Source organism: Hylobates moloch, unplaced genomic scaffold (genome assembly GCF_009828535.3).
Source record: "Hylobates moloch isolate HMO894 unplaced genomic scaffold, HMol_V3 SCAFFOLD_1, whole genome shotgun sequence".
Lineage (NCBI taxonomy): Eukaryota > Metazoa > Chordata > Mammalia > Primates > Hylobatidae > Hylobates > Hylobates moloch.
In genome coordinates, this window is record NW_026652276.1 from 74869788 (window position 1) to 74885252 (window position 15465).

Below are 15465 nucleotides of genomic sequence, written 5' to 3' on the forward strand. Positions count from 1 at the left end.
TTACAGAAAGTTCAAAACCAGAAGAAGCTAGTGTGACTGATTCAGACATCATGAAGGACTCTCATTCAGACACCAATGTATTAAAAGCTTCTAGCCGACTTTCAAGAAAAGCTGTTTAACTTTCATCCATTTGTGATACAATTAAGCAGAAAACAAAACTGAATCTAGCCAAATAAAAAATTCCTGTGAGGCCTTGGAAGTTCTTTGATTTGCCTCACAAGTTTAATATCAACGCTGAATGTAAGAAAGATGTCTTGATAAAGAGCCTGTTATGAGAAGCAACAACGAGAGGAATTCTGCCATAGGATAGAATGTACCCAGCCTCTTAAATATACCTTATTTTCAATGATTTTGATGATAATTCTACATCATTTTTGACTTCTTAGTTGCTGATATTTAGATGAGATTTGGATGAATTTTAAATTGATGCAGTAATGGGTTGAGATTTTGGGGTATGCTGGAATGTGGTGAATGGGTTTTGCATGTGGAATGAACATGAATCTTTGGGAACCAGAAGATGGATTGTGGTAGGCTAAACAGTGCCCCTCCTAAAAGTCTATTTTCTTTCTAATCCTAGGAGCCAATGCATATTACCTTATATGTGATTAAATTCAGGTCTTTAAAAGAAGCGATTATCTAACTAGTTGGCTGGCCAAGTTAGTTATTAATGCAGAGTGAGTTAGTTCTCTGAGCCTTGGAACTTTGCAATTAGAAGGACTGAAGATTAAAACACTAGAAAATGTGCTATAAGAGTGTGAACAAAAGCTGATGGAGATAATCACATCTAGCTTCCAAAAGACAAAGGTTAAATCCATCATTTGCAAAACTGTGCTTCGTTTTGGCTATGGGGCTCTGTGACATTAAATGGTATCTCTAAGCTAAAAAAAAAAAAAAAGTAAAGACGCCTTGTGCTGGTCAATGATCTGGCCTGAAGCAAACTACTCTGATTTAATTGCCTGTTACCTGGGACAAAGAAAGGGGTTAAAGGTTTTTGATGACATAGCTTTACACCTGTACTCAATCAGTCAGTTTGCAAAGAACATATATCTTCTCTACCTTTGGTCAAGGGTGAATGAGCACGTGACATAAAAATGATAAAGTGCCTAAATCAAAGAGATATTAAAGGCCAGATGCTAAATGTTACTTACATGTAAACAACAATGAATCTAAGGATGCTTGAGGTTATTTCAGATTCTATTCTGCAAGGCACAAAGCACTGGGTATACAGCCAGTTAGACTGAAGTGTGAAACTGCCTCTGCTACATATCAGTTGTGTTAAATTAGACATGTTATTAATTTCTCTGGGCCTTGGTTCCCTCAACTGTAAATTGGGGATAATGATTTTTATCTCCAATTAGAGATAAAATCCATAGAGATGTTATGGATGTCAACTAGACGAAGTATATAAAATATTTAATCCAGTGCCCTGTGCAAATCCAGTCACATTGTTCTTTGTTGCTACATTCCCAAATAGGAGGTTTGTCACATTCCAAGTCTAAAATGGAGGAATACTTTGGGGGTAGGAAAGGTTTTCCAATCATCCTTAAATCATGCTTACTGGTTGCTTTTAAGGTTAGTCTTGGTTACTCTTAAAGTCAGTCTCTGTCTTGGGCAGGGCAATATGCCCGGACCAGGGGCAGGTGGGTGGATTCCTGGCAAAGATGGGGCTAGCATAAAGAAGGTGATGAATAGGTAGAGGGTAGGACTGGAAATATTAACCTGCAGGATAAGGTCTCTGGGCATGAAAAACATAGGTACCATTTCAAAAACTAGTCATAGCAAGACTCACAAAGAAGCTTGGTGTGCTAGAAATACTTGGAAGCAGGGCAGACCTAAGCTGGCAAAGCAGGCTAAAAACATGAGTCCCTTAGATAAGTTCCATGGATAGCTCCAAGGGAAGCCATTTCTTCCTCCCTGTAAAGGAGACAACGCAGACTTACCAAACTGATTTTATGAAGAAACCAACATATCTCTGTCTTAAAGGGCCAAGATCTGTTAAAGCATATTTGATCTCCAACACCAGAGAAAATTTTAATCCCATAAATATTTTTAAATATAGGTCAGCAGTGGCATAATATCTGCACAGAAGTCTTCTGAATTGGTTCTTCTATATAGAGAAAGAAGTCAACTGTCACTTTAATTGGTTTGACTTAGGGTTACCCTTCCTTCTTAGAGATCCTGAACTAACACATGGTTCTGTCAGGAAGGTCTTCACCTCCCTCAACACTACTATGATGCTGGAGTTTGGGGTTCATGGGGTCAACTGTGGAATGTTTCAACTAGGTGAGGTCATGAGTGTGGAAGAGGGCTTTCGGGTATATTTTTCCAGGGCCATATTTATTTCAGTCCATTAGACCATCTAACTACACTTATATTAAGGGTCCAAAAAGAAGTGGACATAAATTCTGTCCTACTTTCCGTGTACCCTTGGGAAAGTATTTTAGTCCTTCTTAGCTTCTGTTTTCTAAAAACTGAAGGGACTGAACTAAAATACCTTAGGAATAGACAAGAAATTTTATTATAAAAGATAAGAAATTTGGAGTATTTGGCTTAACATTATTAGTCCAGGGGTTCTAGAGATGCAACATTTATTCCTGAGGAAAATGAACTGCCAAAGTCTAAATAATCATGACTCAACCAAGCACTTCCAGGACCACACACAAAATATATATCAAGGTATCACTGGCGTGGTTGCAAAGTACCATGGTGTCTTAGAAGTGGAACAAGAGTATAGAAACCAGTCAGTGCTTCTAGGGCAAGAATTGGTAGAAATATAGGCTTCATATATGGCTTTGAATTGACAGTTGTCCTCCAAATTTTGAGGCTTCTAGATGACAGACAGTAGGGTTTTATAAGTTCAAAATGCTGAAGGGCAGGACATGAGAATACAGGAGAGAGCTGTGGGCTAAAATGCCCCTGCTGGAACATACAGGTTTTGTATTATAGGAACCTCTCTGACAATGAAGTGTTTGACTTAATAGTTTTTACATTTTTACATTCTTCTGGACAAATGAGTCTCACTGTCATTTCTGAATAATAAAACTGGGGTTCTCCAGTGGTCATGTTCTCCAAGCACTGAATGGAAAAAGGTATTGTCTTTTCTGGAGCTGTGATTCTCAAAGTGTGGTCCCTGGACCCCTGTAGGTCTCTGATACTATTTGAGGAGGTCCTTTTGCAACTGCATATCTCTATGAAGCCTGAGTTTTTTTCTTATACTCCAACCAAAATAACAGATCATGGCACATTGATTGCAAAAGCAGATAGGAGAAACCAGCTGTTTTCCTTTGGGCCAGCCACTGTCATCCTCTCGCTGATTTGTAAAGTATAATTCTATTTTTTCTTAAAAAGATATTATTTATTTCTAATATATAATGAGTGTATTGCTTCTTTAAAATTCAATAAAAGGTGTTAACATTATCAGCTTTAATTATAACATGGTAAATGTTGATAAATATAACCCATATAGTAAAAAAGCTCTTTGGGGTCTTCAATAATTTCTAAGAGAGTAAAGGGTCAGAGATCAAAAAGTTTGACAAAACTACTATAGAGGCAAAAGAATTCAAGTTCTTCTGAATAAGTAACCAGTCCTTTAATAATAGCTTAAAGGTGAACAAATACGTTTGGTTCCCGAGTTTGTAGATGTTAAGTTGTCTGGGAAATACTAGCGCTGCCCTCGGGGTGTTTAGATTATTTACTTGTTTTGATGTGGGGCTGGCTCATCAGGCATGTGAGGTTTCCCCTGTAGGACTCTGAGTCCCTCCACTGTGGACTGGATTTAAGCTTTGGAATAAGCCTTGTAGATAATATTGATGGGCATTACAATATTCACTTACATTTTAGCCTCTGGAGTAAACCAATAATCAAGGAGAGTGTTGCACAACCAGGCATGGTTGAATTGACTGAAGACAAATTTAACATAAATGCAAGGAGAATGTCTCTATTGATGTTGGTGCCAAATATTCCATTTTGAAATGTTATCTCTAGGTAACTGGTTGAACTTTCATCACTTAGATGTATCAAATGTAAAAACTATCACTCAATATTTCATTAGAGTGTAACTTATAGGAAACAGTAAACAATACTGTTAAGTTTTATATTCAGAACAAAAAGACTTATGACTATAGGCCAACCTCAACAAACTAGGCTAATGAGATGAAGTTCAAACTAAATATATGAAAATAAATTGACAATGGGGTCAGGCACGGTGGCTTAAGCCTGTAATCCCAGCAATTTGGGAGGCAGAGGTGAGTGGATCACCTGAGGTCAGGAGTTCGAGACCAGCCTGACCAGTATGGTGAAACCCCGTCTACTAAAAATACAAAAATTAGCTGGGTGTGGTGGCATGCACCTGTAGTCCCAGCTACTCGAGGGGCAGAGACAGGAGAATTGCTTGAACACAAGAGGCAGAGGTTGCAGTGAGTTGAGATCACACCACTGCACTTTAGCCTGGGGGCAACAGAGTGAGACTTTGTCTCAAAAAAACAAAAAAAAGGAAAGAAAGAAAATAAATTGAGAATGGTAACATGTTCAAATAAAATATTTAAATGAATTAAATCTTAATATTTTGAAGTATATGTCAAATTTCTGGTTAATAAATAATAGCATTTTAAAATACATCTATTGTTGGACTTATTTTAATGAAAGCAAAACTTCTGCTTTGAAATTTTCATTAAGTCCTGTAGTTTCACTCCTCTTTAGTTTTTACATCTACTAAATGAGAAGACTGCATCAATAATCACCAGCTCTAACATTCATTCCAATGTAAGCCATAAACAGAGTAGGTTTCTTAAGTAGAGTCTGTTCTCTCAGGTAGTTTAAACACGTCACCTGCTGTGCTTTATTTCTTTTTGTTTGCCCTATAAACTATATTTGCTATGAAGTTCTACAGTGAAATTCATCACAACCTTAGAAAAGATCAACCCAAAACAGTGACTGCTGACACTAGTTAAGTGATATTAAGTGGTATTTTACAGAAAACTTTGAGACTATCTTCACAGAAAATTATAGTATTTCAGGAAAGAGTAGAATTTTTACCTGTAAGGAATTTAGATCTTTCAATAAAATAATTTTGGACTCACCTATCATTGAACTTTCTCATTTCCTTTACACTTTTTTTCTGGGTTACCTTGGAGGTGGTGACAATGGAGTAGAGATAGAAGCCAAGGGAAGAAATAATTTTGGGGCCAATTCGGTTTTATGTCCCTGGTTCACTAAAATTCATGTCACTTGATTTAGGAATTTGAGCTTTTACTACATCTGATCTTTGTCCAATTCTAAACAAATCTTTCCTAAAGCATATGATTCCCAGGGCAGTGGAATAAAGCTCTTATCAAAGGCCACGCTAATTCAAAGCCATAGCTTACGGTTTGTCTACCATGCTATTGCATTTTAAGTAACCAATTATTATGTAAAATTCTGGCTTCAGTGGTATTAAGGATACGCAGGAGTCATGAACTCTGTATGATTATAAAAAACTTGAATCTTCATTAAAGGACATAGAAAGCTAATTAAAAGCTAATTAAAAGGAATGAAGATTTCTGAATATCTGATATTCTCTACTTATTCAGTACATTTGGAAAGTTGAAAACTGTGGTCAATGTCAGGTCAAAGACACTAAAGTCTTTCTCCTGGGGTAATTGCAGCCTCTTGACTTTGCTTGAGAAGAGCAGTCAATTGTTTATATAATTTGTAATTCACTGTTATGTCAAAAGGAGAAAAAAGTATTCAGTCCGTAAAGTATTACATAGATTCATTATCTTTGGAGTATCTGTGCAGAGAATTCTCAATTACAAATGGAATTTATACTTACATTACGGTGCATTTATACTATAGCCTACCTCAAAGCCTATGATCATTATACAAAGATCCCAAGTAAACGAGTACTGGTACTACAATTAACATTTGAGAAGACTAATTAGTTGACTCCTTTATCCTCTTTACACAAAATAAATTTCTTCAACAAAAGCAATTTGGAGAGAATACTATAGCCAAGGGTGATAATTTGAAGAAACAATCAAAATAAATGAAAAACACTGGATTCATCATTACAGAATATTTATCATTAGAGACAAATAATTGAACCCCCCAAGAGTTCCGAAAAATGAAAAGAAAATAGTGCCACTAAAGTGGCAAATGCCAGTCCCTGACTGCTCTCAACCTCTACTTTACTACCTGGCGGGAATTTAATTTGCTTACAGTACCAGCTCTCCCCAGATTCAGAGCCATTGCTACCTGATGGCCAGGGTATGCTCGGAGCCCTAGGTAGCTCTCCTTGGGATGTGTCAGCCACAGTCAGGTCCCCGAGATTCTACATTGATTTCTTCTTCTTTTCTGAGTTGGATGTTTCTTGTTTTGAAACACTGGCTTTGTGCCCTGGCGCTTTGCACAGCTTTCCCCAGTTTTCTCCTCCTTTCTCTATTTTGAGGTCTGATTCTTGTTCTATCAATTTCTAGCTGCTGCCTGTGTTCTTGTTCCCATAGGCAGTGCATCCAGAAAGAAAACACAACACTGTTATACCTCTCTTAAGATACATCTAGCATTTTCTGATGGGAAAAAAAAATCTAACTTATATGGCTATTTTCTATTTCTGCCTCTGTCCACAAAGAGGAATTTTTACAACAGGGAATGATCAAAGGCAATACAGACAGTGAAATCTACCAACTCTCCCTTTTCTGCACTGCTTCAATTGCTCACAAATGGTTTCCCTTTCCTCAGCTTTAACTGCATATAAACCTGCTAAATTCTTTCGTGTTGTCCAACTAGAAGCTCTGATCAGATACCAACATTTCCTGGTTGCATTAAATAAATTGTCTGTAACTGTGTATTTGCTCTAGCACATAAACTAAATTGTCTGTAACGGAGTGTATTTTCAATGATGAATAACACCTGCACAGCATTTTCTGGCTGAGATGAGAGAGAGGAGAGAGAGAGAGAGGGAAGAGAGAGAAAGATAGAGATATATAGAGAAAGACGGGGGGAGAGAGAGAGAGAAGAAAGGAGGGAGATGAAGAAAGAATGCCGAACAATAACAATAACAATAACAACAACATACAATAGAAAGTTGATTTCATAGGATGGCTCGTGTGAGATTCCCAATGCATCTTTTGTACCTCTTCTCTAGGGGAAACTTGAGAATATTATACTCTCAGTGTTCAAAAGGCAGAAACATGCCAGTCAGAAAGCCCCATGTAATATCCTCAGTAAACAATTAATCAAACCAAAATTTCAAGAATGGTTATAAAGAGCATCAATGTGTAGCAGGGGTATTTTCTCTTGGAGGAAATTTAAACAACACCACACTCCAATGCACCATTTCCAAAACCAAAGTCTTCTTTCAACAGCATGGCATATATGTATTGAATGACACTGAGTAGATGAATGAATGAATAAATGAGGTGGTCACATGTCCTGTTCCTGGGATTCTTCTTTGGTGACTATGCAGCTGTGTAAAAACCTTGCTTTTGTTGAACTCCCCAACTGAGATCCTCTTCATGGATCTTGCAGGTTGTGTGACCGTGTTACTTTAATGCAAGTGGTGTTTATTGACAGTGACTGAGTTTGGCACCATTTGTAATCATGTGAATACAAAAACTGGGAACAATTTGCAGTGTCCAGATGTTTGCCATGCTGTAGGTGAAGCAGACAGATAATGGAATGTTTTAACTTCCCCCCAGATGTTTTAGCTAGTGTCATCATAATATCCCCTCTACCAGCAAAGACCAAATAAGTGATTAAATTAGTAGACAGCATCAAACCACAAAACTAAATAAACAAAAATCAATTTCACCATATAAAAGCCAATTCCTAAGTAGAAAATGTTGATATAAAACAATACTTGTTTTTATCAAAATGTTCAATCCTGCTTTATCTCTAGAGTTGCATTACTGAGAAAGCCCATTATGTAAAAAAATATATATAACATTTTAATCACAAAATATGATGTAAAGGAAACCACACTATAGTTTGCTAGAATTTTAGACATGGTACAACTCAGTTTGCTCAAGTGCAGCGGTTGTATCTCCCCATTCACCAAGAAAACTGTTACTGGGCCAGGCTTCCTGGACTTTCTTTTTTTTTTTTTGAGACAGGGTCTCACTCTGTCACCCAGGCTGGAGTGCAATGGTGAGATCTCAGCCCACTGCAACCTCTGCCTCCCGGGTTCATGTGATTCTCCTGCCTCAGCCTCCTGAGTAGCTGGGATTACAGGCGCGTACCACCATACCTGGCTAATTTTTGTATTCTTTAGTAGAGATGGGGTTTCACCATGTTGGTCATGCTGGTCTTGAACTCCTGACCTCGTGATCTGCCTGCCTCGGCCTCCCAAAGTGCTGGATTACAGGCGTGAGCCACCACACCCGGTCCCCTGCACTTTCTTATCTATCACCTTTGTTACCTACTGCTCTGATAAACAAAGAATCAAGCCTCTCAAACAAAGCAGTTGTATCTAGTGACAAACAAGTTTTTCCTCTGCAGGTATAAAGTTGGGACTAGGATTCTATTATAACAGACGGCAATCACAGACATGAAATCCTATTTTCTATAAATTTGATAAGCTTGTGTTAAATTATATCAGGTAAACTTTAGTGCAAGAAGAGTACTTGCAATCATTTAGTATTTATTATTACTCTTGTAGCATATCAAGCACACATTCACGGAATCTGCCTGTATGTCAAGCATTATATTATTTGCAAAATTCATAACTAAAAAGGTATTTACACATCATTTAAAAACATCTCAAAAATCAATGCACATACATGAACACATATCTGACACAAAAACATAGAAAATGAGTAAACTCAAAGAAAATTATAGTCATGAAGCTTGGGATAATTTCAAACTCTCTAAACAGAAATGCTAGTGTGCTTTGGTAGTCAAGCTGAATATGCCACTATTTTACTTGACCTTGATTGCTATAATAACTATGCTATTTTTTAGATTAATTTGTGTACTGATAATAAATCTATTACTGAGATGATGTTGCATTAATCAAACATCTGTCCTACTGAAGTGTATATTGTTAAATTGTATACTACAATTCCTATCTACCTATTGACAGCATTCCAGATATGCTACCCCAAAATAGGGCACCTTGGCATTTGAGAAAACAGCAGAAACAGGAAGTTCTCTGCTGTCCTCCCCTGAAGCAGGCCGTAAAACTTAGAAAGGTTATTTTCTGACCTTCTCCCTCCTTTCTCCCCTGAACACTCTCATGTGACAGGTGTCCTACCCTCTACCAGAAAAGAAGGAATGTCACACAGGGACACAAAGAAGAATCTAAACAAACAGGCCTTGCTAAATCTCCCCTGACCCAGTTGATGACCATTAGATCATGCTCTTTTGTCCTCCCATCACACTTCTGCACAGCTGTTTATAAAAACACAGTTTTCCTGTTTCTTGGGTCTTCAATTTTGAAGGCTTTGTGTCACATAAAACATAATAAATACATTTGTATGAAATAATTTAAAATTTATTAAATAGATTTGTATCTTGTTAATCTATTTTTTTTATAGGAGTCTCAGCCATGAACCTAGCAATTGGTGAGGAAACATATTGCTTTTCTCCCCTCCACTATTCTGCACTTAAAACTCAGTGATTGCAAAAACTAATACTGACACTCAAAAGCAATATTTATTAAGAATACATTCGGCATATGCAGAATGACACTAACATATTTATATCATGTCTTTGCCCTGCAGAGCAAAGATGATATTTGATTGTTTCATGAATCATAAGAAAGAGAGGTTTGAAACTGAGGATTTTGTTTATGAACCAATTTGGATAAATCCTGTTTAATAACTGTTAGTCCACATTTGACACAACTCTTGCAAGAAAAGAATCTTAATTCTTGCTGAGAAAGTTGCCCTTCCTTTCCTGACCTTCTGTAATTTGGCCACAGTTTGATTCATGCTTGTTTTTCTGTTCTCCCCTCTTGTATACTCTATAATCCAAACAAATCAAAATACTCTACATTTCTGCCTTCATCAACCTGAGTTTTCTGATGAAAAGACCTCCCCCTAACTGGACAAACTCATTTAAAAAACTGTAATAGATCATACAAAAGGAAGAAATATAATTATTCCTTAACACGTTAAAATGATTTCACTAGTAAACAAATGAAAATGAAAGCGTGAAGAAAATTGCATTTTTTAACCTATTAAATTGCAGAGAGACAGATGGATAGACATTCCTTTGCTGACAATATTGAGGTGAATCTGGAAACTTCATGTATGGCTGGAAAAAGAATTAATTATCTTGTCTTTGCAAAAATAAATTGGCATCATATATTAACAGTTGTAAAAATGTTCAGAAGCATAGAACTCATAATTATAAATTTATCCTAAATAAAGAAACCAAAGGAGGAGGAATAAATCTTATCTGTAAAGATATGTTTTTCTAATATCATAACTTAATGTCAATAGTGAATAAACTAATTAAATTATGTTAAGTAGAATATTATGTTGCAACCAAAAAAATGACAATTATGAGGACAGGTGTGGTGACAAAGGAAAGTACTTTTAATAAGTAAGTTGCAAAGTTAAAAAAAAAAAACTATATATAAACAACGTGACTATCACTGTATAAAACATGTATAGTGGGGGGAGGGATAGCATTAGGAGATATACCTAATGATAAATGACGAGTTAATGGGTGCAGCACACCAACATGACACATGGATACATATGTAACAAACCTGCACGTTGTGCACATGTACCCTAAAACTTAGTATAATAATAAAAAAACAACAAAAAAACACAAACTCATAGATAATCCAGATATTGGAGTTAATAGATAGGGCATCATAATATCTATGATCAATATAAAGGAAAGAAAGAAAAAATGAAAGACAAAACAGGTTGTGTCAGATTTCATTCTGGCAGCTCTAAAATGCTCACTTTATTTTCATAGATTCTAATTTCCTAAATTATGTTTGATGTTTCAAGCAAAAATCATAGCATTGTCTAGTGTTATTCTAAACGTATGTAAGACAATTATACTACAAATTTGAGAGGGTAAAGAGACATAATATAACAGAGGGTTGCTATACTTCACTCAAACTGGAATAAAGATGATACCAATTGACTGTGATAATGTATATATTAAGGAATATACACTAAGCTATAAAATGCAACCAAAAAAACTATAAAAAAGAAGATACACTATAAACACTATCAATAACAAAATGGAATTCTAAAACAACACCGTGGCCAGTGTTACTGCGGTGACCGCCAGAGCAGCTTGGCGCTATGGAGGAGCCCGGCGCTACCCCTCAGCCCTACTTGGGGCTGGTCCTGGAGGAGCTACGCAGAGTTGTGGCAGCACTACCTGAGAGTATGAGACAAGATTCGAATCCTTATGGTTTTCTATGGGAACTGGTGGTAAGTGCAGCTGTTGTTGGATTTTTTGTTGTTCTCCTTTTTTTGTGGAGAAGTTTTAGATCGGTTAGGAGTCGGCTTTATGTGGGAAGAGAGAAAAAACTTGGTGAAACGCTTTCTGGACTAATTGAAGAAAAATGTAAACTACTTGAAAAATTTAGCCTTATTCAAAAAGAGTATGAAGGCTATGAAGTAGAGTCATCTTTAGAGGATGCCAGCTTTGAGAAGGCGGCAGCAGAAGCACGAAGTTTGGAGGCAACCTGTGAAAAGCTGAACAGGTCCAATTCTGAACTTGTGGCTGAAATCCTCTGTCTAGAAATAGAGTTAAAAGAAGAGAAATCTAAACATTCTCAACAAGATGAATTGATGGCAGATATTTCAAAAAGGATACAATCTCTAGAAGATGAGTCAAAATCCCTCAAATCACAAATAGCTGAAGCCAAAATCATCTGCAAGATTTTTCAAATGACTGAAGAACGATGGGCGATAGCAACAAAAGATGCTTTGAGTGAAAATTCTCAACTTCAGGAAAGCCAGAAACAGCTTTTGCAAGAAGCTGAAGTATGGAAAGAACAAGTGAGTGAACTTAATAAACAGAAAATAACATTTGAAGACTCCAAAGTACACGTAGAACAAGTTCTAAATGATAAAATCACATCAAGACTCTGACTGGACACTTGCTAAAGATGAAAGATTAGGCTGCTATGCTTGAAGAAGACACAACGGATGATGATAACTTGGAATTAGAAGTGAACAGTCAATCGGAAAATGGTGCTTACTTAGATGATCCTCCAAAAGGAGCTTTGAAGAAACTGATTCATGCTGCTAAGTTAAATGTTTCTTTAAAAACCTTAGAAGGAGAAAGAAACCACATTATTATTCAGTTATCTGAAGTGGGCAAAACAAAGGAAGAGCTTACAGAGCATATTAAAAATCTTCAGACTCAACAAGCATCTTTGCAGTCAGAAAACATATATTTTGAAAGTGAGAATCAGAAGCTGCAACAGAAACTTGAAATGATGACTGAATTATATCAAGAAGATGAAATGACACTCCACAGGAAACTGACAATAGAGGAAAATTACCGGATAGAGGAAGAAGAGAAGCTTTCTAAAGTGGAAGAAAAGATCAGCCATGCCACTGAAGAGCTGGAGACCTATAGAAAGCCAGCCAAAGATCTTGAAGAAGAATTGGAGAGAACTGTTCATTTTTATCAAAAGCAGGTTATTTCCTATGAGAAAAAAGGACATGATAATTGGTTGGCAGCTCGGACTGCTGAAAGAAACCTCAATGATTTAAGGAAAGAAAATGCTCACAACAAACAAAAATTAACTGAAACAGAGTTCAAATTTGAACTTTCAGAAAAAGATACTAATGCACTTGATGTTTCAAATACAGCATTTGGCAGAGAGCATTCCCCATATGGTCCCTTACCATTGGGTCAGCCTTCATCTGAAACGAGAGCTTTTCTCTCTCCTCAAACTTTGTTGGAGGATCCACTCAGACTCTCACCTGTGCTTCCAGGGAGAGGAGGAAGAAGCCCAAGCGGCCCAGGGAATCCTCTGGACCATCAGATTACCAATAAAAGAGGAGAACCAAGCTGTGACAGGTCAACTGATGCTCACAGGGCTCCTTCTGACACTGGGTCCCTGTCATCTCCACGGGAACAGGATCGTAGGATGATGGTTCCTCCACCAGGACAATCATATCCTGATTCAGCTCTTCCTCCACAAAGGGAAGACAGATTTTATTCTAATTCTGATAGACTGTCTGGACCAGCAGAACTCAGAAGTTTTAATATGCCTTCTTTGGATAAAATGGATGGGTCAATGCCTTCAGAAATGGAATCCACTAGAAATGATGCCAAAGATGATCCTGGTACTTTAAATGTGCCTGATTCATCTCTCCCTGCTGAAAATGAAGCAACTGGCCCCGGCTTTATTCCTCCACCTCTTGCTCCAATCAGCGGTCCATTGTTTCCAGTGGATACAAGGGGTCCATTCATGAGAAGAGGACCTCCTTTCCCCCCACCTCCTCCAGGAACCATGTTTGGAGCTTCACGAGGTTATTTTCTACCAAGGGATTTCCCAGGTCCACCACATGCTCCATTTGCAATGAGAAACATCTATCCACTGAGGGGTTTACCTCCTTACTTTCATCCAAGACCTGGATTTTACCCCAACCCCACATTCCGAAGGTAGAAGCGAGTTCCCTTCAGGGTTGATTCCGCCTTCAAAGGAGCCTGCTACTTAACATCCAGAACCACAGCAAGAAACCTGACAATATTTTTGCTTTCTTCAAAAGTAATTTTGACTGATCTCATTTTCAGTTTAAGTAACTGCTGTTACTTAAGTGATTACACTTTTCTCAAATTGATGTTTAATGGAATTATAGTTCTCAGGATAGTATTTTGTAAATAAAGATGGTTTAAATATAAAAAAAACAAAAACAAAATGTGTATAGTGATGTAGAAACATGTTTGAAAGATATACAATAAAGTTTGTTAGGATGGTGCAATTACATGTGTTTACTCATGTGATTTCCATTTTATAGAATTTTCACTTCATTTTGTGATAATAATTAATTAAAACAATTAAAATTCATGTTTTATCTCTCAGTTCAAACAGATCTTCCTTCCAAGAAAACCTTCATAATGCCTTATTTGTATTTTATTCTTGGAATTTATACATGTTCTTGTGGTAGAGTTATCAGTGAACTTGTAGTAAGTTAGTAAGTTGTGTAATTACTTGTTACTAGATTTTGGAAATGGGCACAAGAGTTTGTAAATAGATCCTATGTTTCATTAGTAGTAAGAATTGTGACTAAAATTTTGAGATGCACTCAGTTGTCTATTCTGCTCAGAAGGGATAATAATTGCCATGTGTGCACCTGCAAAATCCATGGGCCTCATTCTCCAAAGACTCATTGTTATCTAATATTCCCATATGGACATTATCCAAAATGGTCACTGATTTCACCCCTTGACATGGTATTTTTTTCCCCCTATTGACAGTAGAGAAACTAATCATTGCAGCTATTTAAATAAATTGAACATTGAACACATTATTTTTCTAAATCTCTGCTATTAGAGATGGGGTCACTTCCAATAGGAAGCAACACTTTTCCCTAGTGCTTAAAATGGAGAGAGCCCTAACAGATGCTCCAGGTAATTTCAATGGCTCAAAGAATTCCAAGTGCAATAGAATCCACAGTAGGATCTGGAAGAAGAACAAAAGAAAATGGGTCTTGTTTCAAGTCCAAGTTCTCTCAAGTAAGCACACAGTAATCCAATTTGCTAGATTTAATCCAACAGGGTTAGTGAGCAAGGCACCTTCAGATTTAAAAAGCAAAAACAAACCCCGCAAAACTTAAAGACTAAAAAATCATTACTTAAAGCATTTCAAGCATGGGCCAAGCTGAGGATCAGGCTCTTGGAGGAAATGCTGGGTTTTGCTTTCCCCCAGGCTGCCGTCTGGCTGTGCTCTATGGCATGCTAGATGCTGTGAGTGTGAGTTGCTATCTGCAGGCATGTGGACTCACTGGATTCCACATTATTTTTATTCCGATTTCTTCATTCAACACTAACCACATGTGTTTGTACTCTGGAAACCATCTGGCAGGTATGGCTACCTACCATGGCTATGTCATGCTGCAGCATATTTAGAGGCGCTCTTAAAAAATACAAATACAGTAGTAGGTTAAATTGAAGAGGTAAATCCAGGTTCTGGACCATATTTCCTTGATCATTGTCTTTTTTCCCACTGCTCCATTATTAAAAGTTTGGATTAAAATTTGGGAATCAACCCACATAACCACTCAGAAAGAGATGCTTCCAAAAGGCTTAAAAGAAGTAAGGAATGAAAGCCAAAAACACAGAAATAAACTGAACATTGGGGAAAAAAAATCTATACACTAAAGCTAGTAAGTTTTGCACTGTATTTCCAAGGAAATGGTGGAAACTTTTTATTTTTGAGACAAAGTTGCGCTCTGTCACCCAGGCTAGAGTATAGTGGCATGATCTCAGCTTACTGCAACCTCCACCTCCCAGGCTGAAGCAATCCTGCCACCTCAGCCTCCCAAGTAGCTGAGACCA

General features: G+C 37.2%; 2 protein-coding genes across 5 annotated transcripts in view; one reads left to right on the forward strand and one right to left on the reverse strand.

Annotated features, from left to right (window-relative positions):
- Nucleotides 1-15465, reverse strand: part of B3GALT1 (beta-1,3-galactosyltransferase 1) — a 594483-nt gene that overhangs the window by 147404 nt on the left and 431614 nt on the right. The window lies entirely within an intron of this gene.
- On the forward strand, nt 11237-13652 carry LOC116810709 (cTAGE family member 15-like). Its single transcript, XM_032755482.2, is given in 3 exon segments — nt 11237-12021; nt 12024-13548; nt 13550-13652. Coding segments are annotated over 3 exon segments (2406 nt in total). The 5' UTR covers nt 11237-11243.